The sequence below is a fragment of the Pipistrellus hanaki genome (assembly GCF_964339955.1).
Source record: "Pipistrellus hanaki genome assembly, chromosome: 3".
Taxonomy (NCBI): Eukaryota; Metazoa; Chordata; class Mammalia; order Chiroptera; family Vespertilionidae; genus Pipistrellus; species Pipistrellus hanaki.
The window spans coordinates 119,384,149-119,406,597 of record NC_140505.1 but is presented as its reverse complement, the minus strand read 5'-3'; the positions used below and the strand labels follow the sequence as shown (position 1 = coordinate 119,406,597).

At 34.0% G+C, this 22,449-nt stretch overlaps 1 protein-coding gene across 2 annotated transcripts in view; it reads left to right on the top strand.

Annotated features, from left to right (window-relative positions):
• METTL25 (methyltransferase like 25) overlaps positions 1 to 22,449 on the top strand; it is an 86,087-nt gene that overhangs the window by 48,763 nt on the left and 14,875 nt on the right. The window contains exons 6-9 of one of the 2 annotated variants that reach the window (XM_084878859.1): positions 1,548 to 1,642; positions 5,411 to 5,440; positions 10,948 to 11,021; positions 21,518 to 21,611. In XM_084878859.1, the coding sequence (XP_084734985.1) occupies positions 1,548 to 1,642; positions 5,411 to 5,440; positions 10,948 to 11,021; positions 21,518 to 21,611 (293 nt within the window). The remainder of the gene's footprint in view (positions 1 to 1,547; positions 1,643 to 5,410; positions 5,441 to 10,947; positions 11,022 to 21,517; positions 21,612 to 22,449) is intronic. The other variant, XR_014794618.1, reaches the window with a different exon arrangement.

Genomic DNA, 22,449 nt, shown 5'->3' with positions numbered 1-22,449 from the left:
AAATAGCCCGACCCATCTTTGTAAATGCTTTACCCTTACAATAAGAACTAGGTGTTTCTGTCTTTTTATAAGAAAAAAATTAAACTACTTCTAGTAGCCCTTTCATTTAGAAATAATTGTGTCTCAGTTAAATCATAAAGCCTTCTCAAGACACTGTTTCAAGTCCTCTTGGAAATAGAGGAAGTGGTCCAGGATCCCTAGGACCTGGATAAGTTTCAAGGGTTCCAGGAATCCTGTGTAACTGTGAGTGAAATTGTTTATATATCTTGTAGGTTAAGAGCATGGCCTCTGAAATCAGACTTCCTGGAATTAAATTCAAGCTGTGCCATGTGCTAGCTTTGCAGTTTAGGCAAGCAATTCACTTAACCTTTCTGTGCTCAGTCTCTGTATCTGAAACATAAGAATAAGAGTATATCTATTTCATGGAATTGCTATGGGGACCAGTTAATACATTTAAAGCACTTGTAATAGTGCTAATAATATTAAATGCTATGTAAATAGTAGTATTATTATTGCTATTCCTGTGAGGTTCATATCTTCCATCTGATTATTAGTATGGTCTATTATAAGTCTTAAGTTATTACCTGAAAGAAAACATTTTCACAGGCTTATGATCTCTATGAAATTTAAACTTACTCTATTTTAATCTAAAGTCATCTGATTCTTCACAGCACAAAAGTTTATTTCATGGAATTTACCTCCATATTCTCTTTTAGAGTTTTCTTGTTTTCAAGATTTTAGTTCAGTTTTACTTTTTAATCTAGTAGAATAATTTCACTTATCACAATTTTCTTTTGTCACAGTTTTGATAAAATTTAAGCTCTTATTTTTCAGGCTTTAATTTAAAATAGAAATTGGTTTGTTTTCCTTTTCAAAAACTTTCGAATAGTTCTGCGTAAGTTGTTTAAGCATCAGCAAGTTGCATGTGTAACTCTACATCAGTTGGGCAACAAATGAATGTTGCTTTTTGTTATTGTTACTTGAACCATGAATGCAATTGAGCCAGATTGAATCACAGTTGAAAATATTTCAGCCTCTTAATATGATGAAAAAAGAACAGTCTTTACAGCTGTTCTTTTTTTGAAAAGTGAACAGTGGCTGGAAAAAAAAATGATGCTTCAACATTGTTAGGAGCGAATTAATATTGTTCTGTAATAAACTGCCAAATGTCATATGTGATAAATCATTTTTCTAGAAAGTCAGGTCAGCAGAAAATGTCCAGTATCTCATTAATCATCTACTATACACTGAACAGGAAAAATATTTCTATTTTAAACTGCTTTTGCTAAATCTTAAAGAAGTAATTTTGGTTGGTTTTAAATTGTTGGCGCTTAACCACCAACAGCTGTTGTTGAGCAAATACCATTTTCATTACATTAATATGCTTTCAATTAAGAAACTGGAATGAACTGTTAAACATTACCACTTTCATGTTGAACTACTGTTTGACTCTCTTCATGATTGATTTGCTTTCTCAATAGATTGTTTACTTTAACTGAAAGAGGAAGAATTTTATTGAAATAATCCATATTTTTCCCCATCTGCAGAATGTACCCAAGAAAAGTGGGGATTTCCAATGTGCCACTATTTAAAGGAAGAGAGATGGTCGTGTGGTCGCAATGCCAGAATGTCAGCATGTTTGGTATGATTGTTTTTTGTTTTTTTTTTCTGGACTAAGAACTTTATCCAGATGTTGCAAAATGTATTATTTTTGGCTAATACCATGCATTTAATGCCAAATTTTGCAGAGCATCATCATTGATGCATTTCAAATTATGGGAAAAAAAGACTTTCTCTTCCAACATTATCACTCTACATGCAATATGGTGACAAGTTATAGTTATACTATAATCTACATTATACTTAATTTTTAAATATAATTACTTCAGTTGTTATATAAAATGTACCAACTGCCAACTCTTTTTTTTTTTAAGATTTTTTAATTGATTTTTAGAGTGAGAGGAAGGTGAGAGGAAGAGAGAGAAACTTCAATGTGAGAGCAACATTGCTTGGCTACCTCTTGCATGCACCTACTGAAGATCTAGCCTGCAGCCAGGGCTTGTGCCTTGACTGGGAATTGAACAAATGACCTTTCAGTGCACAAACGACACCCAACCAATTGAGCCACATCAGCCAGGGCAATCAAGTCTTAAACAGAGTTATTTCAGTGCTCTATCCCCAGTTCTGTGGTGTGTTTGTATTTATAGAAGGCAATTTGGTCTCCTAATTTTTATAGAATAAGAAAGATATTAAGCTACCTGGAATATGGAATAAATATTAGTTAAATAAAACCTTTATTGTGCTTGATTTGTCTAATGTCCTTAGACCTAGAATACTTTATCACATGGTCTTCTCTGGTTTTGGTGCTATAATGGTTTACAAAGGAACAGACACAGGTCCAACAATACATTATTTTTTTTTATATATGTTATTGATTTTTTACAGAAAAGAAGGGAGAGGGATAGAGAGCTAGAAACATCGATGGTAGAGAAACATAGATGAGTTGCCTCCTGCACACTCCCTACTGGGTATGTGCCTGCAACCAAGGTACAAGGTACATGCCCTTGACCGGATGGAACCTGGGACTCTTGCAGGCTGATGCTCTATCCAATGACCCAAACCGGTCAGGGCAATAAATTATTTTTGTCATCAGAAATTTAAAATATGGTTGATTAAATAATGAGTTTAATGTTCAACACCAAGATAAATTAATATTATAGTACCATTATATCTATGCTAATTAGGACCATTATATCTATGCTAATAACATTGCAATATAAAAAATGTGTACCAGTGTTCTAAATCATGTATTATGGAATTATTTTAGAAATCTATGTATGCTCAAATAATAATTTATTTTTATAAGTCCTCTTAAAATTCCTTTTTGCAACCTTATCTTGTTCTCTATTTATATCTGCAAATGATACATGTTCAAGGTCTTGCTAGAATGACAATTCATACTTAGAATGACTTGGTTACAAGAATGCTGGCAGGCAGGATCCCACCTAATGCCATCAGGTAAAAAATGAAAATATTATTTCAATATAGGAAGTCTGACTGTTCTAACAGAAAAGACCAAACGATATTGGCATCAGGGATTTCTCAATGAAACAGAACAGATCTCACCTTTATTGTGGGGCCCACAATTAATAGTCCTCCCTCATAAGCATAGTGCTTCTACTTAGGTTTGTGATATCCCTGCTTGAATTATCAATAGACAGCTAAAAATCTTAGAAAGTCTAACATGAAAGAATCAAGATTCAAGAAAAAATAGAAGGGGAAAAAAAAGGCAACTTGGAGGTAATGGACACTATCCAAAAGAAAATAGCTATTAATGTCCCAAAGAAAGATAAAAGAATGTATCCACAAAACAGGAATGTACTCTATAAGCATAAACATTCAAAGAACTAAAAAGAAGAGCTTTTGGAAAGTAAATTCCAAAATATAGAATTTGTAGACCATGGGAGGCCTCCCTCTAAACTTCATTCTAGTTCCTGCCCACCTTGACTTTTTTTTTTTTTTTTTTTATGCTAGAGTCATCTTGGAAAGCATAAGGATCATTTCTTGTAATCTTGTAATGCATCTTGTTTTATTGCCTTTTGCTCTACAACTGATTGGTTCCACAAATATTCAAAGCTTAAGGGGCTTTTTTATGTTGTTATTTTTTACATACCTTTCTGGTGATGACTTCAGATACATTGTTAAGGGCACTAACCAGAAATAAAATTTTAATTAGATTAGTGGAATCTTGTAAACATACTTTAAGTCTAACAAAACTGCAAAATATGTTTAGTATGAAGTGAATACTTGCTGTCTTTATTATCTTCATTATCTTTATTTATTGGCCAATGTAAATACTAACGTTTGTTGGAAATTTATTACTTACGTGATTATCTTTTGTTATGTAATCATCAACATATACCTAAAGTAGCTTTGTGTGTTATGTGATATTTTTTATTGACATCGAATAACTTATTATTAAAAACTTTTGTTTCTTTATTCAGTTCAGCTTTTTCTCAAAAGCCATAACGAAAATCTAATCTGAATTTGGTACAAGTACTATAAATGAAAACTCATTGTTTTCTTCAATAATAAACCTGTTTTGGGGCCTATTTCTCTTTAGTAGGAAAATTATCTAATTATCTCCTGTATTCATAAAACTCTGGCACTAGATATTCAGTAAAGGTATCCTTTAAGTCAATGGGAAAATTGCATATTTTCTGAAATAATTTCTGAAAAATGAATTTTCATACAATGAACTCTTCTTCCAATGAATCTATATGAATGAAGTATGAGAAGTAAATTAGAGTTCACAGAGTAAATTTTATGTCCCTGCTCATCTGCTAACCAGCTATATTACTATACCTTGTAAATGAACTTATGCATCTACAAAAGTTGCACTTAACAAGATATTTTGTAAATTATCCTTCAGTTTTATAAGTATATGATTCAACTATATCTAAAAAGTATTATTTATCAAAACAAATCTGAAGCAAATATGGGTATTTTTAAATTTGAATAGGAAGTATATGCAAATCCATTATGTTTTTGGTACTTTTCTTTATGTTTGAAGTATTTTCTAATTAATATATCAGTTAAAATATTTTAATCTAAATTATTTATAAAACTATGTGAGTGTGGAAATGTATATCTCTAAAAAAATGAAAGTTTCAGAAGGCTCTATTCCACATTTAAATTCTAATAAATCTTTCATATGTATATTTTATATATTGGGTTAAGAGTATTTTTTTTAGAAATATTAGGAAATTTTTGTAAAAATGTTTTGGATCTTAAGAACAAATTTAAAATCAGCTACATATAAAATTATAAAAATATGCATTATTTTCTCTTCTCCTTGATACTTGATCATGTATGAATTTGGGTTGAAATTGCAGACCAAAAATATATGTACTTTTCTAAACTAAACTTTTACCTATAATCTGTTAATTTTTTTAATGAGAGATATATTCTATGTTTACAGAAAAATTAAAAGAAAATAGGTTAAAAGTAGTATATAAATGTCTATGTATATGCATAAGAATAGCTCTGGATTTATCTGATTGTTTTAGCTACCCTAAAAGTGAGCCAAGAATATGTCATTTCATTTCTTTCCTGTTTCCTAATGCCTTCTAAAATTCAAGGATTGTATACAGTACGGGTGTGTGTTTGTGTATATGACACACGTAAATTATAAATCAGCCCTAGATTATATAAGTAAACTAGTTAACATTCCTTAATGATGTTAACACTTTTAAGTGTATAAACATACATGTTATCACTTAATTAATCTTTTTAAATGTCACTTTTACAAGCCCTTATATAGTATGTTTATAAGTCTTATATGATAAGACTAAATATATCAGCCGTCTTAGTCTTATTTATTTATTTTTTTCTTTTTCTCTCTTTAAAGGCACTGGAGCGGGTTGCGGTTGGCCAAGGGGTAAGTTATCTGGAGTTTATCTGATTCCTCTGATGAACACGATAGTTTTCTCTCAAGTGCTCCTCATACTTGACCTGCTGATGAACTTAAAACCTGATGGATTTTCATAAATATTGCCTCTTTTTTGTCACCTCCTCAAATTTAAATTTATACTTCTTTTTATAAGTTTACATTAAAATATAATTGAACTTTTAGAAAAAGTAAATTGAACTTTTAGGAAGACTTCCACATTATTCTCTTCTACTGTCTTATTTCTTCATGATGTACTAAACAGTCTTCAAATACTTCTAAAGAATGCTGTCACTAACTATCTGGCTTTTAATAGGCTCAGTTTAAGCAAGAAAACCAAGGTATAGCATTAAATTTATTTTCTGACTGTAATCCAAAACACATTTTACAATTGGTTGTTTTTAACTTTTTTCTTTATTGTCTTGATTATTCATTAGTTGCAATAGCAAATAGGTTTATACACAAAAACCGAAGTTAAATATCGCCAAAATATCCATATAACTTCCTAATTCTCCACCTTAAGATTCATGAAACATGCTAGAAATTTTAAAGTTATTTTTAAGAGTTCTTTTTAAACTTTTCATAAGATTTTTCTTGTTGGACTTAAATTTTAGAAACCTCTTTTTTGCTCTTCAAGAATCATATGTCTATTTAAATTTTTTAAATAGTCAGTTTAAAATAGTAGCAACAAGTATTATTTACTAAGTGCTTACTTACCCTGGACCAGGCACGATACTAAAAACTTTGTTTTTAAATGTCACCATCTAAAAATTGATAAAAATGGAATTTTTTAAGACATTAGAGCATATTGTTTGGGCTTGTGCTTTAATCTTCAACTACTAGTTTGCATTTTCTCTTCAATAGTTACTGTTTAGTGGCCTTGGACACATGTCATAATTTCTCTGTAGCTTATTTTTTTATATGTAAAATAGGAAAAATAATGGGAATACAGTAATAATGGGAATACAAATAATACCTTTTTTATAGAATTGTGAGAATTAAATGAATGAAAAATGAAAAATTTAAAACAATATATAGTACATGATAAATGCTCAAAAATGTCAACTGTTGTTGCTCTTATTGATAATTAATAATTATGGTTATGAAAATAATATTTAAATCTAACACAAAGGTTACAAAGCATTATTCAAAGTTTTCTTCATCAACTGAAGCATACTATCCTGTTTCCCCGATAATAAGACAGTGTCTTATATTAATTTTTGCTCCCAAAGATGCGCTAGGTCTTATTTTCAGGGGGTGTCTTATTTTTCCATGAAGAAGAATACGGTACACATTTATTGTTAAATGAAAATAAAGAAAATTTATTACCTGTATACGGTATGGTAGTAAGGTAGTTGTCAACACAAACCAGACAAACTGAATCCTACAATATCAAGAATTTACTCATTTATTCAATGACAATCATGTCATCATCTTCTGGAACATCATCATAACAATCCAATTCCTGAATTTCCTGGTGAATTTCTTGTGACTCCATTTCTTTCAGAATCAGTGGACCAAATCTCTCATGTTTAGCCTAGGGGGGCCTTATTTCAGGGGGATGCCTTATATTTCACTCAGAAGAAAACTTGTAAGTAGGTCTTATTTTCAGGGAAACACGGTATGTACATAGTATTATGAGATTGGTACTATTATTATCCTGTGATACATTTGAGGAAACTGAGTAGTGGAACCTGAGATTTGAATCTCTCACTCTGGAGCCAAGCCCTTAACTGCTCTACTGCATATCAACTTAAGTGGTTCTCTAGGAGCCTGGAAGATGAAAGTGCCTTTATCATAATGCCCCAAAGCATGTGTATGGTGTTTTTCAATTTCCCAAGTACTTGCTCATGTTTATAATCAATCTTATGAGTTGGGTATTATACCAAACTTAGATAACATGATACCCAGCAGAATTTTAATAATGTATTCCAGCTCCTTTAATTAATGGCAGAGTCCCAACTTTCAGTTTAGTGCCCTTTCCACAAGACCTGTAAAATGCATGTCTCTCTCTCTCTCTCTCTCTCTCTCTCTCTCTCTCTCTCTCTCTCTCTCACACACACACACACACACATACACACACACACACTTTAATGGTGCACTCTCTCTGCTCCCTCCCATTTTAACATGCATTAAAGCGTAAAGTTGATTTATCACTTGTGAAGGAAAGGAAGTAAACTCTGAGCCAGTTTATTCCTGGAATAGTCAGGTCTAGGCTGCGTAAATGTTGACAGTGTTGACCCCTTTCTGTATTTACCAAGATAGATAGTCCTAGTTATGCCAGGAATGCACATTTGAAGGCACTTCATTACTCTCTTCCCTTCCTCTTAGGAAACAGCTGTAAAGTTCTTATTTACTCAGAGTAACTTGGGAATGATGATTTATACCATCCTGTTTGTATTTTTCTATGTGTCCCATTTCTTTATGTTCTCTTGTTAAAATGAATTTCTTGGTCTTACTTATAGATTTTCTACAATTGGTTTTTAATAACAATATAAATATGCACTTATTTCTCAGTCATCTTGATACAATTTTATATAATTTTCAAAAGCATGGCAAAGGAGAGCTTTAACTATTTTAGGAATTTTATATAAAAGTCACATAAAATTAAAGTCCCCATCTCTTACACCTAATCAAATTAAGAACTTTGTAAGCCACTTGTAATACTAATATTTCACTTCATGTAATAATATATTTCCCAAAATGCTTTGAATTTTATTTTATTTTATTTTAAATATATTTTATTGATTTTTTACAGAGAGGAAAGGAGAGAGATAGAGAGCTAGAAACGTCGATGAGAGAGAAACATCGACCAGCTGCCTCTTGCACACCCTCCACCAAGGATGTGCCCACAACCAAGGTACATGCCCTTGACCGGAATAGAACCCGGGACCTTTCAGTCCACAGACTGACGCTCTACCACTGAGCCAAACCAGTTTCAGCCAAAATGCTTTGAATTTTAATAGAACAATATAAAAGTAGGTGTCAATAAATGAAAAGAGATTTCAGCATTTTTGTGAGAGAACTGAAGGATACTTGCAAGGAGGGGAAGTGAGGCACAGGTGATAAAGTAGAGGGTTTTGGGTATTGCAGAAATAAATTATTCAAAATGAAAAATATATCCAAAGATGGGAAATTTTGAATAAAATGTTTTGAAGCGTGAATGTTTGGAATATGAAATATTTCAGAAAAGGAAAGTTGAAGTCTCAAGGAGTTGCATTTGGGGGGGAAAAATTCATATAAGAAATGTGCCTTTTATTTTATTTTTTTTAAGGTTTTTATTGATTTCAGAAAGGAAGGGAGAGAGAAAGAGAGATAGAAACATCAATGGCGAGAGAGAGCCATTGATAGAGAGAGAGCCATTGATCAGCTGCAACCCGGGCATGTGCCCTTGATCAGAATCGAACCTGAGACCCTTCCGTCCCCAGGCCAATGCTCTATCCACTGAGCCAAACCAGCTAAGGCAAGAAATGTGCCTTTAAAAGGTTATAAATTTTTGTGTGGACACTCAAGTGTGTGTATGTCTGCTTTTAGTGAGTTATTGTAAGAGTTATTGTAAGAGTTTAGGGGCTGGTATTCCTAATGCCATTCTTACTAGACTCACTCTCCACACTATTCCCACCATCCAGAAAAGATACATATGTTCATTCAAATTGCTCTATTAAGATCCCATAAGACATTTTTCAGTGACTTAAGAAGGTAGTACCATCAGGGGAAGACCCAAGAAATAATGATGGACCTTCAACTCTCAATTTGTGGTCTTTTGAGTCTCAGCGTCTGGGGCCCACTGTGTAGGAACCTGACATTAGATGGGGGAGAGGGACAACAGAGTAGGTTTTCTTCCTGAGCACACAGGCAAAGTTTATTTTGTGCTACACTCCATCTGCATCCAAACATTCCGGTCAAAAACAGATGAAAATAACCATGTTGGTCTTTGATGAAAAATAGGAGTTACAAAAGGAAAACTCAGTCAATATATATATACATACATTTCACTGAACTCTTTAATGATCTGTATCAGGTCACTGAATAGTTTTTAGATTTTATCTTATTTGACTTCTCAAAAGCAGTTAATATTGTTGACTTCCCTCCACTTTTGCTTCTTTTTCTTTTTCTTTTTCTTTTTCTTTTTTCTAATACGTAATAACTTTGCATTGAAGCAGGTATTTGTTGCTGGTATTATTTTGAGTTTGATTTTTCTCTACTCTCAATAGTAACAGGTATTTGGGGATATGAATGGAGTTTGATGAATTTCATAGTTTCTTGGTTTAAAAATACCTATTGCTTTGCTACTGTAAAATACTCTTCCTCTGTGCACTCTTTCTGTGTTGACACTTGAGCAACATGGGTTTGAACTCTATTGATCCACTTTTGTGTGGATCTTTTTCCCCCAATAAATTCTTGTACTGTTTTCTAGCCATGGTTGGGAGTCCATGAATGTGGAGGGCCAACTATATGCATTGATCTTTGCCATTTTATGCAGGGGACTTGGGTACCCACAGATTTTGGTATCTATAGGGGGTCCTGAAACCAATCCCCCTCATGTTACTGAGGGATAGCTTAAGTTTCAGGAAACTTAAAAAGTTATACACAGATTTTTGACCGTGTGGAGGTCATTGCCCCAAACCCTCAAGCGTCAACTATATAACACTGTTTTTACCTTCTGCTTCTGTGAAACGATCATGTTTCATTGGGGACCTTGTCTTCATCCGTTCCTTTTTTCCTTTGGGGAAACCTTTGCACCTTCCTGGACACCTCCTACCTCTTTTTCCCCAGGAAATGAAGCCTTACCAAGACGTCAATCTCTGATACTGTGTCCATTCCAAGGTTCTTTTTTTTAAGCCTACAAGTAGCCAATGCTATGATCATTCAGGCCTCAGACATATTTTTAATGTGTCCTTACTTAAGGTAGCACCATCTGTTTCTGGGTGTTGATCCTAGATAATATCCTCTCTAATCCATCCCCATTGGGACAAACCCATATTCTCTTTCACATTTATTCTGTTTTACTGCTGTCTTATACAGATATGGATGATTATGAAAGTTTATTTCTATATATTTTACTGATAAGCACTCCATTTGGAATGTTAGCTCATTTTTCTTTGGTAACATTTTAAAATACATTTTTATTGATTTTTTACAGAGAGGAAGGGAGAGGGATAGAGAGCTAGAAATGTCGATGAGAGAGAAACATTGACCAGCTGCCTCCTGCACACCCCCTACCGGGGATGTGCCCGCAACCAATGTACCTGCCTTTGACCGGAATCGAACCTGGGACCCTTCAGTCTGCAAGCTGACGCTCTACCACTGAGCAAAACCGGCTTTGGCTCTTTGGTAACATTTTAATTTTGGATGGAAAATTATAAAAAATTGTATCTTAGGTTTCACATCAGGTTTTTAACATTCACTTATGGTCCCAACTCTCTTGTATTGATTTCATTTCTGTTATTTGTTTCTGTGTTTATAAATGTCTACTTTTTTTTTTTTTTTTTTTCCAGCTGCCTACAGAATCACTCTTCTATCGTGCTGTCCTTCAGGATATTATTAAAGATGGTTATGGCATCACCAAATGGTATGAGGATTTTATTTTAATAAGAATAACTGCTGTATTGTATGTGAAGTGGCTTTTAGTTTTCAGGTGAATTTATTCAGGGTCACTTTATTGATAGAAGAAGCTTTTAATTTGAGCATAATTTCAGTAAGTAACAAAGAAGTATGCAATAACTGTATTTAGGTTAATCATTATTAAAATGGAGGCTCAAATGATTTCTTTTTGTTGTGAAAGATTGTTATAATGATAAATATATGCAAAATGTACTTTAGATTTTTAGTACTATTAAAATGTTATATGTAAGTAATTTGGTGAATGTAATATCATTGGAGCAGGAGTTATATTTAAAATGTTGCACAACTAATACTGCATTAACCACTTAACCAATTAAAATAGATATTGATTATAAACATTTTGGCCATTTGGGTCTCTACTGGTAGAATAGTAGCCCTACATACGCTTTTGTTATTGTTTCTGATTTTCCCAAATAATGCCTTGCTTATGCAGAAGCAAGGGGTTGGAGAATTTTTCCATAATATTGATTCAATAACTGCTGTACTCAAGAATACATTTGTAATCCTAACAAGTTTTATGAATGTCTTCTTTTTAATTATAAATTTAGGATTTTTATAGCCAACTGATTTTAATAGGATTATTCTTCAAATTGCCATAAGGAAACTTTCAGGTTCTCAAAAACTAATCTACACATATTAATGAAGATAGAAGGTACTTTAGATTAGGTATTATTTCTCTGTAAGAGGAAATCACTTTTTTGCTGAAAGAATTTACGATACAAATATCTACATATACTGTTGGTTTCAACTGTCTTTTCTATGTAGATGACTCCCAAATCTGTACCTAATCTCCATTCTCTTTTCCATATACTAGAGGATCAGTGCATGAGATTCATGCATATGCGTGTTGCGGGGGGAGGGTCCTGAAGGCCCAGCCTGTGCCCTCTTGCAGTCTATGACCCCTAAGCCGGCAATCAGACACCCCTCTCACAGTCCGGGGCTCTTGAATCCAGGACCCTTCACTCCTTACGGCCTGCGCAGTGGAGGTGGGAGAGGCTCCCCGCACTGCTGCTGCCCTTGCCAGCTGTAAATTATATAACTAACTATCCACTAGGTAGTACATTTTAAATAAATGTAAAATAATATTGAATGTGAACTGGGATTGAAAAATAAAAAAAGAAATAAAATAAAATAATTTAATCACAGTTTAAATTCCCAGTTGGGCTCTCTTCCATGTTAGGACTATTTATATCTAGTTCACCTTTACTCATACAGTGTGAACTTCCAGAGACCTAACTTAAATATGAGTGCTTTACCCTGCCTACGTGGTCTTCATTGTAGGTAGGCCATGAACTCTTAACTTTTCTCTCACTGGAAATGTTATTCTACTGAAAGCTGTGATGGTCTTCTCTGCCCACTCTGTTGACTGGTCCACAGTGCTTATTCAAGAATTCACGGATGCTTCTGGGAAAATGCAGCCCTAAAATTCGAGCTCATTCTTTTTGGTTACCGTCTTTTCCTAGATATTTGCTCTTAATTTAAATTTCCTTGATCATTATCACATAGTTATTACTAGAGGCCCGGTGCACAAAATTCATGCACGGGGGTTGGGGGGGAAAGGCTCGGCCCAGCCTGCACCCTCTCCAATCTGGGACCTCTCGGGGGATGTCTGACAGTCGGACATCCCTCTCACAATCCTGGACCGCTGGCTCCTAACTTCTCACCTGCCTGCTAGCCTGATTGCCCTTAACTATTCAACCCCCCACCCCCGCCAGCCTGGTCACCCCCAATTGCCTCCCCCACCGTCCTGGTTGCCCCTGATCACCCCTTACCATCCCCCCGTCAGCCTGATCACCCCAACTCCCCCCCTCCATTTCTGGCCTGATTGCCCCACGCAGCATGGTCATCCCTCACTAATCCCCCTCTGGCCTGGTCACCCCCAACTGCCCCCTCCACACCAGCCTGGTTGCCCTGAGCAGCCTGCTGTTCAGTCGTTTGGTCATCCCTCACTAACACCCCTGCTGGCCTGCCTGGTCACCCCACCCAGCCTGCTGTTCAGTCGTCCATCCAGTTGTTTCAGTCATGATGGCCACTGGCTTTTTATGATTATGACTGTTTTCTAATTATCAATTTGTACTTTTTAATTCCTTCACGATTTTCTGATTTTTTTTCACTTAGTATAATACTCTCTACATCTATCCATGTTGTTGCAAGTTATAAGATTTCATTCTTTGTTTGATCAAGTAATATTCCATTATATATTTGTACCACATCTTTATCCATTTTTTCTATTGATGGGCACTTAGGATGCTTGCATATTTTGACTCTTGTAAATAACACTGTAATGAACATAGGGGTACATAAATCTTTTCAAATTAGTGTTTTGAATTTTTTGGGATAATTACCCAGAAGGAATTGTTGGGTCATAGGTAGTTCTATTTTTAAATTTTAAGAACCCTCCATACTGTTTTTTATAGTGGCTGCACCAGTCTACATTCCCATCAATAGTGCATGAGGGTCCCTTTACTCCACATCAACTTGTTTATTGATTTATTGATTATAGTCATTCTGATTGGTGTGAGGTGATATCTCAATGTGATTTTAGTTTGCATTTCTCTGTTGTCTAGTGATATTGAGCAGATTTTCACATGTTTATTGGCCATTTGAATATTCTCGTTTAAGAAATGTCTATTTAGGTCATCTGCCCATTTTTAAATTGGATTGATTATTTTCTTAGTGTTAAGTTTTATGAGTTATTTATAAATTTGGGGTATTAAACCCTTATCAGATCTATCACTGGCAAATATTTTTCCCAGTTGGTAGGCTGTGTTTTGTTTTATTGATGGTTTCCTTTGCTGTGCAAAAACTTTTTAGTTTGATGTATACAAGAATAAATTTAAAATGGATTAAAAACCATGCCCTGGCCGGGTGACTCAGTTGGTTGGAGCACTGAACCATGCACCAAAGCATTGCAGGTTCAATTCCCAATCAAGGCACATACCTACATTGCTGGTTCGATCCGCAGTCAGGTGTGTACAGGAGGCAACTGATCAAAGCTTCTCTCTCACATCGATGTTTCTAGCATTCTGGAGATTAGCAGTCCAAAATAAGTTTCACTGGGCTAAAATCAGGTGTCAGCAGAACTGCATGATTTCTGGAGGCTCTAACAGATAAACTATTTACTTACCTTTGACAGTTTCTAGAAGCATCCTACATATAGGGTGGGCAAATAGATTTACACTTGTGAGTACACAAAACACAAGACTTTATTCTCATATTATTTATTAAGTATTGTAGTATTTTCCATAGGAGCAACTGTAAACCTACTTTTGCCCCTGTATTTTGGCTCTTGGCTCCTTCCTTCATCTTCAAAGATAGCATTGTAGCCTCTTCAAATCTGACTCTGACTCTGACCTCCTCTTCTTCCTCCCTCTTCCACTTTACAGTGTTGTTGAGATTATGTTGGGGCCATCTGGATAATCCAGGGTGCTCTGTTTATTTAAAGGCCAGCAGACTGGAAAAAAAAAACTTCATCTGCAACCTTAATTCCTTCTCTTCATGAAACATAATATATGCATAGGTTCTGAAAATTATAATGTGGACATCTTTGGGTAGAGTACTATTCTCCCCGCCACATACACGAATTAGTAATAGTGATTGCTATTATTATGAAAAGAAATCTTTTAAACTTTATTGAAACCAATATTTATTTATTTATTTATTTATTTTTTTTGTTTTTTATTTTATTTTATTTTATTTTTTTTTTTTTTTTAAATATATTTTATTGATTTTTTTTTTTTGCCCCCACCCTCCCTCCCACACATCCCCTCCCTCCCCAGAGTTTTGTGTCCATTGGCTATACTTATATGCATGTATAAAAGTCCTTCGGTTGATCTATTATCTCCCCCAGATCTTCCTCCCCTCCCCGCTGTAATTTGACAGTCTACTTGTTGATTTACTGTCTCTATATCTATCTTTTGGTTCATCAGTTTATAATGCTCTTTGTTATCCACAAATGAGTGAGGTCATGTGGTGTTTCTCTTTCATTGATTGGCTTATTTCACTCAGCATGATGTTCTCCAGTTCCATCCAGTTTGCTGCAAATGATGAGAATTCCTTATTTTTTATGGCCGCATAGTATTCCATTGTGTAGATGTACCAAAGTTTTTGGATCCAATCATCTGCTGACGGACACTTAGGCTGTTTCCAAATTCTGGCTATTGTAGATTGTGCTGCTATGAACATAGGGGTGCATATATCCTTTCTGATTGGTGTTTCTAGTTTCTTGGGATATATTCCTAGAAGTGTGAAACCAATATTTATTAATACTATCTTTCTTTTCCCAAAACTCTGTACACAATTAATATTTATAGCACTAAGTGTTTTATGGAGCACACTCTAAGAAACACAGAAATATCTTGAAAATAATTATTCTAACTTCTTCTAAGAACTCATTTGTGATTTATGTAATAAATCAGGGCGGGGGGGGGGGGGTGGCAGCTCATCCTGCACCCTCTCCGGTCTGGGATCCCTCTCACAATCCAGGACTGCTGGCTCCCAACTGCTCATACAACTTGAAATAATCAGGTTTAGAACTGAATTCATAGTCTGTGTTTTCAGTATACCATGTTTTTTTATTTAAATTTTGGGGGGATTTTTAAAAATATGATTTAAGTTGCATGGCGTTGTAAATCAAGATTAACTTGATTGAATCTCTAGCCAGCAAGAGTACTAAGAAAATATGATCACTTATTTAACTTATTTTTCATTTTGTTTTGTTTGGGGTTTTTTTCATTAACCAAAATAAATTGTCCCTGGTGATAAACTGTTTCAGAATACCTGAATTATTTTTCTAAAAGTTTCTTTAAATGTAATCATTTATGTAGCCTAAGATTAGAAGTAAACTTTTTTGTGGACTTAAATATATAGCATTTTTATTCTATTAATTATAATTGTTATTTAGCATCTAATATTTAGGTTAAAACTCAGTCACTTATAGAGAATTATTTTTCATATAATTAGCCCTTATCTGGAAATTTTCTAAGTGAAATAAAATGCCAAGGAAGGAATTTCATGGGGTGAAAATCACTTAAAACTCTTGGAAAGAGGTCAGGGAAAATATGTATATATTTTACTCACTTTATAATGAATACTGTAAACAGCTATATAAGAAATATATAATTTTGATGCCTATACTTATGTATAACCATTTAATTTTTATTTTGCTAGTGAAAAACCATATAATGAAAAGTGGCTCACAAAATTAAAGCTAATAATTTAATCTATAATATGTGGTCACATTGGAATTAGCAAGCCAGTATCTTTTAAATTGAAGAATACAGTAGTCTATAAAGATTTTTGGAGCTCCCTTAAATGATTGCCATTTTCAGCAAAATTTTGATATTTTAAATCTTTTAATATCTACTAGCATATAAAAGACACAAAATAAATCAAGATTTTCTGATGCTGGAGAAGATGAATTTTAATACTTTCTGTCCTGCCTGTGCTTGTTTTCAGTTATTTAGTATATATACATCAGCTTCACCTCTTCCTAAAACTTTCTGCACTAATGTTGCCTCTTTGGAAAGTTGCACAAGTGAACCATGTTCTTACAGTTGTATTTTTAGAAAAGAATGTGGGTGGTGTAGGATTCACTCGAGTAGAATTTTAATCAGATCTAGTGCATTCACTTTTATTAAAAGAAAGAATAGTAATTCCTTTTTAGCATGCTGGCCATGCTTTATTCTGACAGAGGGCGCCTTTTAATCTGTTCTCCCAGTCCCATCATTTGTCTTTCAGAAATGGTCATGTCACTTTTCTACCTTCAAATGTTTGAGAATTCCTTTTTGTTTTATATTTAAAAACTAAATATCTTTATTCTGTCATCAAGGTCATGTCTAATCTGTCACTAGTAATATTCTTTCCAGCCTAATTCATCACCCCCTTCTTCCTCCTCTGCATGCACACCGGCCTGGATTATGCATCATTGCCCATGCTGTTAGTTTTGCAATTTGTATGCCTCCTTGGAGCAGCTTTATCTTCTGGTAATATCCTTTCCCCCATTCCTGCCAGTCTTTCCTCCCATGATCTCTGGCAAGTAAAACCCTAGGTATTCTTTAAAACCCAGTTTAGGAAACATTCCTGATATATATCTTTTTTTCTTTCTCACTCTCTTCTTTTCTTCCATGGAATTTAATCTATGATTCATGGCTCTTATTGAATTTAATAGTAGTTATTTGTATCTATTCTTTTACCACCTACTGAGCCCTCCTGGTATTCAGTCTTATTAAATGAAATTATATATTATACTGGTTAAGAGCACACATACTGGAAATGCTCGTTGGATGCCATTGCCCCTCCAACTACTATTCTATATCTGTTGTTTCTTTTTAATGGAAAATTCCTTCAAAGTGCTGCCAGGTTTCCCCCCATTTTCTCTTGTATTCTAGTCAGATTTTACTGCTGTGTTACTGAATTAGTTCCCAATCCTTATCTTATTTGGCCTGTTGTCAGGGTTTCACGCAATTTACCACTTTTTATTGCAGCTCTTTTTCTCTCATACTAGGGAAAGTCCCTCACAAAATCTCATCTTTTTCTCTCTCTTTTTTTAGTTTATTTTGCTGATACTTCTTCTTTCAAACCTTTAATTATTGGAGCTTTTTTTCCTCTATATATCTACTACCTAGGTGATCTTATTGCCTCATGGCTTTAAATACCATATATGTTGATAAATCCAGGAAATTACAGTTTTGTTCTTCCAGTTGCTTAGGCCAAAAATCCTAGAGGAGTCTTTAACTACTCTCTTTCTCACACTGCTAGATCCAGTACTTCAGCAATTTTATAGTCTCCCTCAAAATATATCTAAGGTCATACCACTTTAGAGGTCACCAACCTGGTTCAATCTACCATTGTTTCTCATCTAGATTATTGTTATTTTATTTTTATTAAATGTATTGGGGTGACATTGGTTTATAGGATCTTATAGGTTTTAGATATGGATTTCTATGTTTCAAAATATTTATATTGCACTGTGTGCCCATCACTCAAAGTCAATAACTTCCTAATTGGTCTTCTTACTTCTAGTTTGTTCCCTAAAGTCCATTCTCTCTACAGTAGCCATGATGATCCTATTAAAAGTTAGATTTTGCTCATAATATTTTCATGGTTTCTTATTCACTTGGAAGTGAAGTTAATATTTTTACTGTAGTCTACAAAACGTTACATGGTGTGGCTTCTCATCTCCCTAATTCCATTTCTATTGTTTTTCCCTTTAGTTATGTCTATATTTATGTTCTCACTATTCCTTAAAAATGCCAGAAGGACTTCTACCTTGGGTCTTTGCCTATGACATATCCTCTGCCTGGAATGTGCCTCCCCAGATATCCACATGGCTAGCTCACTCTCTCTCTTCAGATTTTTTTTTTACTCTGAATTATCATGTCTAGTTATTGTTCCCATCACTCCTCTGTCACTTCATTTCTGTCCTCTCTCCTTCATCATCAGCTTATCATCAAATCTTTTTACTAATTCATTATATATTTTATTTAGTTGTTTCATTGATAGTGCCCCAACTAAAATGATGCTTTGTTTACTACAAGTGTTAGAACCAATAATCTTGTTCTAGAGTATTTTAGAAATGCTTTTGAAAGAGAGTAAATCAGATTTTGATTTTTCTATAACAGTGTTCTCTATTGTCCTGAAGAGCAGTGATTCTGTGAAAATAGTTTGAGAGAAAAGAATTTCTTAATCAAGTAAATGCTTTAATGTAATATTATCTTCTTTAAAATTACCAGTGCCCATTCATATTTTAAAGACATTGAATAATTTGGTGAGAGAAGACATAGTGTAACGGTTAAGGACATCACACGAGCTCTACTGCCTGGTTTTAAATCCCAGACCTCACTAGGTTACTGCACTGTGGCCGTGGGCACGTTACCCCACAGCTTTTTGTCTGTCTTACCATTTTTAAATTGGGAATAGTAACAACACCTGCCTCCAAGGGACGCTGTGAAAAATCGGTTAATATCCTTAAAGTATTTAAAGCCATTCCTAGGACATAGTGATTGCTATTATTATGAAAATAAATATATTAAACTTTATTGAAACCAATATTTATTAATACTATCTTTCTTTTCCCAAAACTCTGTACACAATTAATATTTGTAGCACTAAGTGTTTTATGGGGCACACTCTAGGAAACACAGAAATATCTTGAAAATAATTATTCTAACTTCTAAGAACTTATTTGTGATTTATGTAATAAATAATGCATGGGGGGTGGGGCAGCCCAGCCTGCACCCTCTCCGGTCTGGGATCCCTCTCACAATCCAGGACTGCTGGCTCCCAACTTCTCTCCTGTCTGCCTTCCTGATTATCTATGACCGCTTCTGCCTGCCAGCCTGACCACCCCCTAACCACTACCATGCCAGCCTGATTGATGTCTAACTGCTCCCCTATCAGCCTGTTTGGCCCCAACTTCCCTCCTCTGCTGGTCTGGTCACCCCTCATTGCTCTCCCCTGCTGGCCATCTTGTTTCACCCCCGGTTCTCTGTTCACCATCTAGTGATTAGTGCCTGGACGGCTGGCCGGGGAAAGAAACCGAGAAGTCGGCTATTCCTGCCTGCTCACCAGTTTTACACACACACACACACACACACACACACACACACACACACACACACACACACGTTTCAGGCAATGGGAACCTGCTGGCAGGGAAAGGGACCAAGATGGTCAGTGCGCCTCATAGTAACTGGTCCAGCGGTCGTAGATAGCTTTATGGTATGGAATCACAGAGAGCTTGTGTTTTGGAGTATTTTGTTTGTTTGCTTGTTTTTTTCAGACAGAAACTTGAGCATTTTCATATGATAAGTATAAAGACTCAGTGAATAAAGAGAAGTGGAAAATACAAAACAGGAGTCAGAAAAAGATGGCATCCAGGGAACCTTAGGAATTTTCTGACAGAAAACAATTATATTAACTGGACTCAATCTTTGGATAGTTCGTTTAACCTCTCTGTGATTTAGTTTCACCATCTCTAAAATGGGCGTAATAATTTGACCTACCACACGGGGTTGTTTTAAGGATTAAATTAGTAAATGCAGCAAAGAGACCCTGACAAATACTAAACATGAAATAAATGTTAGCAGTTATTTGTTTTGTTTATATTGCACTTTTCCTTATATATCTGATCAGTGATTCTTTATATATTTCAAATTATACTTTCTTATTTGTATAGTTAAGCTTGCCTATATTTTTGTCTACTTGATTAATATATAGATCAGTTACAGTAGTAATGTATTTTTATATTATAGTCTAACTAGATGATTTTAGTTCTGTAAAACATCTTAAAAGTCTTTCTAAGAGGACAAGGTGGATGTTAATATTAAATGACATCTTTTTCTAGCCACACAGTTAATCAACTCAGTATTCTGTGATATATAAGATGTATATATCTGTTATATGATATCTGTTATACACACACACACAAAAAAATGTAAGTATGTGTAGAATCTGAGAATTACCTGAAAACTGATAAAATATATAATTTCTGCTTTCTGGAACCTATACCTATTTAAATGACTATTTTTTGAAATCATTCTTTTGCATAGGGAAATAAATAAAAATGGTGCTCTAAAAAAATAATATAGCAATATATTCAGGAATGAAGGGGACAGGCTTCAGTCTTACCTTGGAAGTAACTATAATGATCAGGACCTGAGGTAATAATAAGTGGAATTAAGGTGGCTGTCTAGAACCAAAGCTGAAGTAATATATTTAAGGTATACTTCAATGGAAGAATTGATAGAACTTAATATTTAATTAGTCTTAGGGATTAATATATATACTGTCAAATGTAAATGAGCTTTTATTCATTGTTTTTGATATATGGATGTGGCGAATTTTTTATTCCCTTGATTTTTACATTATTCCTAAACTGCAACCACATTTGTAAGATATAATATAATAGTCTAGCATTAAATTTATTAAATTTTAAACCTTCCCACGAAATTTTGTTTAAACCATAATGAAAATCTGCAGGGCATAAGTGAGATCAAGTCAGACCCAACTCAGTGTTTTGGTGCTTGATCAATGGCTGGCACTGAAGAAGATTTCTTTGCATAGCCATTGAATTATCACCACTGTTAGCAGATGGTGCAATGAAATGCACACTGTAATGTTGAGCCCATAAAATTAAAATATGTTTTGTAGCACAGTGGAAAATTTTGAAAGATTATAGTTCCCATTAAAATTGAGACTTTTTAGTACTATAAATTTACATCTTTCTCATAGTATTGTCTTCATAAAGTTGTCTTTCACGGTGTATATGGAAGGAATTCTCAAAAGGGAATCTCAAATACTGCGTAATGTGTAATTTTAAAATGTTCACAATAAAATTACTACGTTTTTTTTGTGTTTTTTTTTTTTTTATCACATCTGGATCTTGTGCCATATACACAGAAGACATTTTTAAATATTTTGTGATTCAATTTTGTTTTATAGTGATCGATATGTTGGTAAAACTTATTCCAAATCCTCTTCCTTTCTGGATTATGTCAGAAAGTCTCTAAAGAAGCTTGGATTAGATGAATTTAAGGTCAGTATATGATTACCCATTGTCTTCATGAAAACAGGAGAATTTCTAGGGGTAATGAATTAATATAATACAAAATCATTTGCCTTCTATTTTTCTCTCATTTAGTGAAAACATTATAAATTATATTGAAACCAAACCTCCATTACCTTTATTTCAGTTTACCTTTCCTGTCACTGTGGATAGTTTGCAATCCTACACCTTCTAGAAATTCCCCTTTTAAGTTTATTCAAGAAAAAAGATGCCAATTCTCAAATCAAAATGAGAATTGTAAGTAAAGCAAGAGACAATGACTTTAATTTTGAACAGCTTATATTTATAGGATTATATAGCTAATTACAATTAAACATCTTAAATTCAAGAAGCCTTTAATCTAAGCTAATAATTGAGAACATATTATTGAAGACAAAGAGTTAAGCCAATTGACTATCAGTAATAAATATTCTAACACTGAGGGGGAAAAAATTCTCAACATGATTTACCTAAAATATTTAGTTTTATATTTAAACTTATATTAGTTTAGCTTAGGATCACTCTGGTATTTTGATTGATTATAAGTTGAAATAAAGAATAAAATAAAGGAATGAACTATATTTTCTAGAAAGAGAAAATACTGTATTTTCAGATACAGTTATTTTTAGTTATTATAACTAAAGCTAAATGTTATTTTTAGTTATTATAACAATTATTCATTTACTCTCCAGTTGCTTTATTGCTTAAAGCAAGCAGACTGGTATGAAAGTTTTCTTCCCCTGTAAAATTACTATTTTAAAAAAGCATTTCTAACTCATAGGATTTAAGAAAGATTAAATGAGGTAATATACAAAAAGACTGAGTGAAC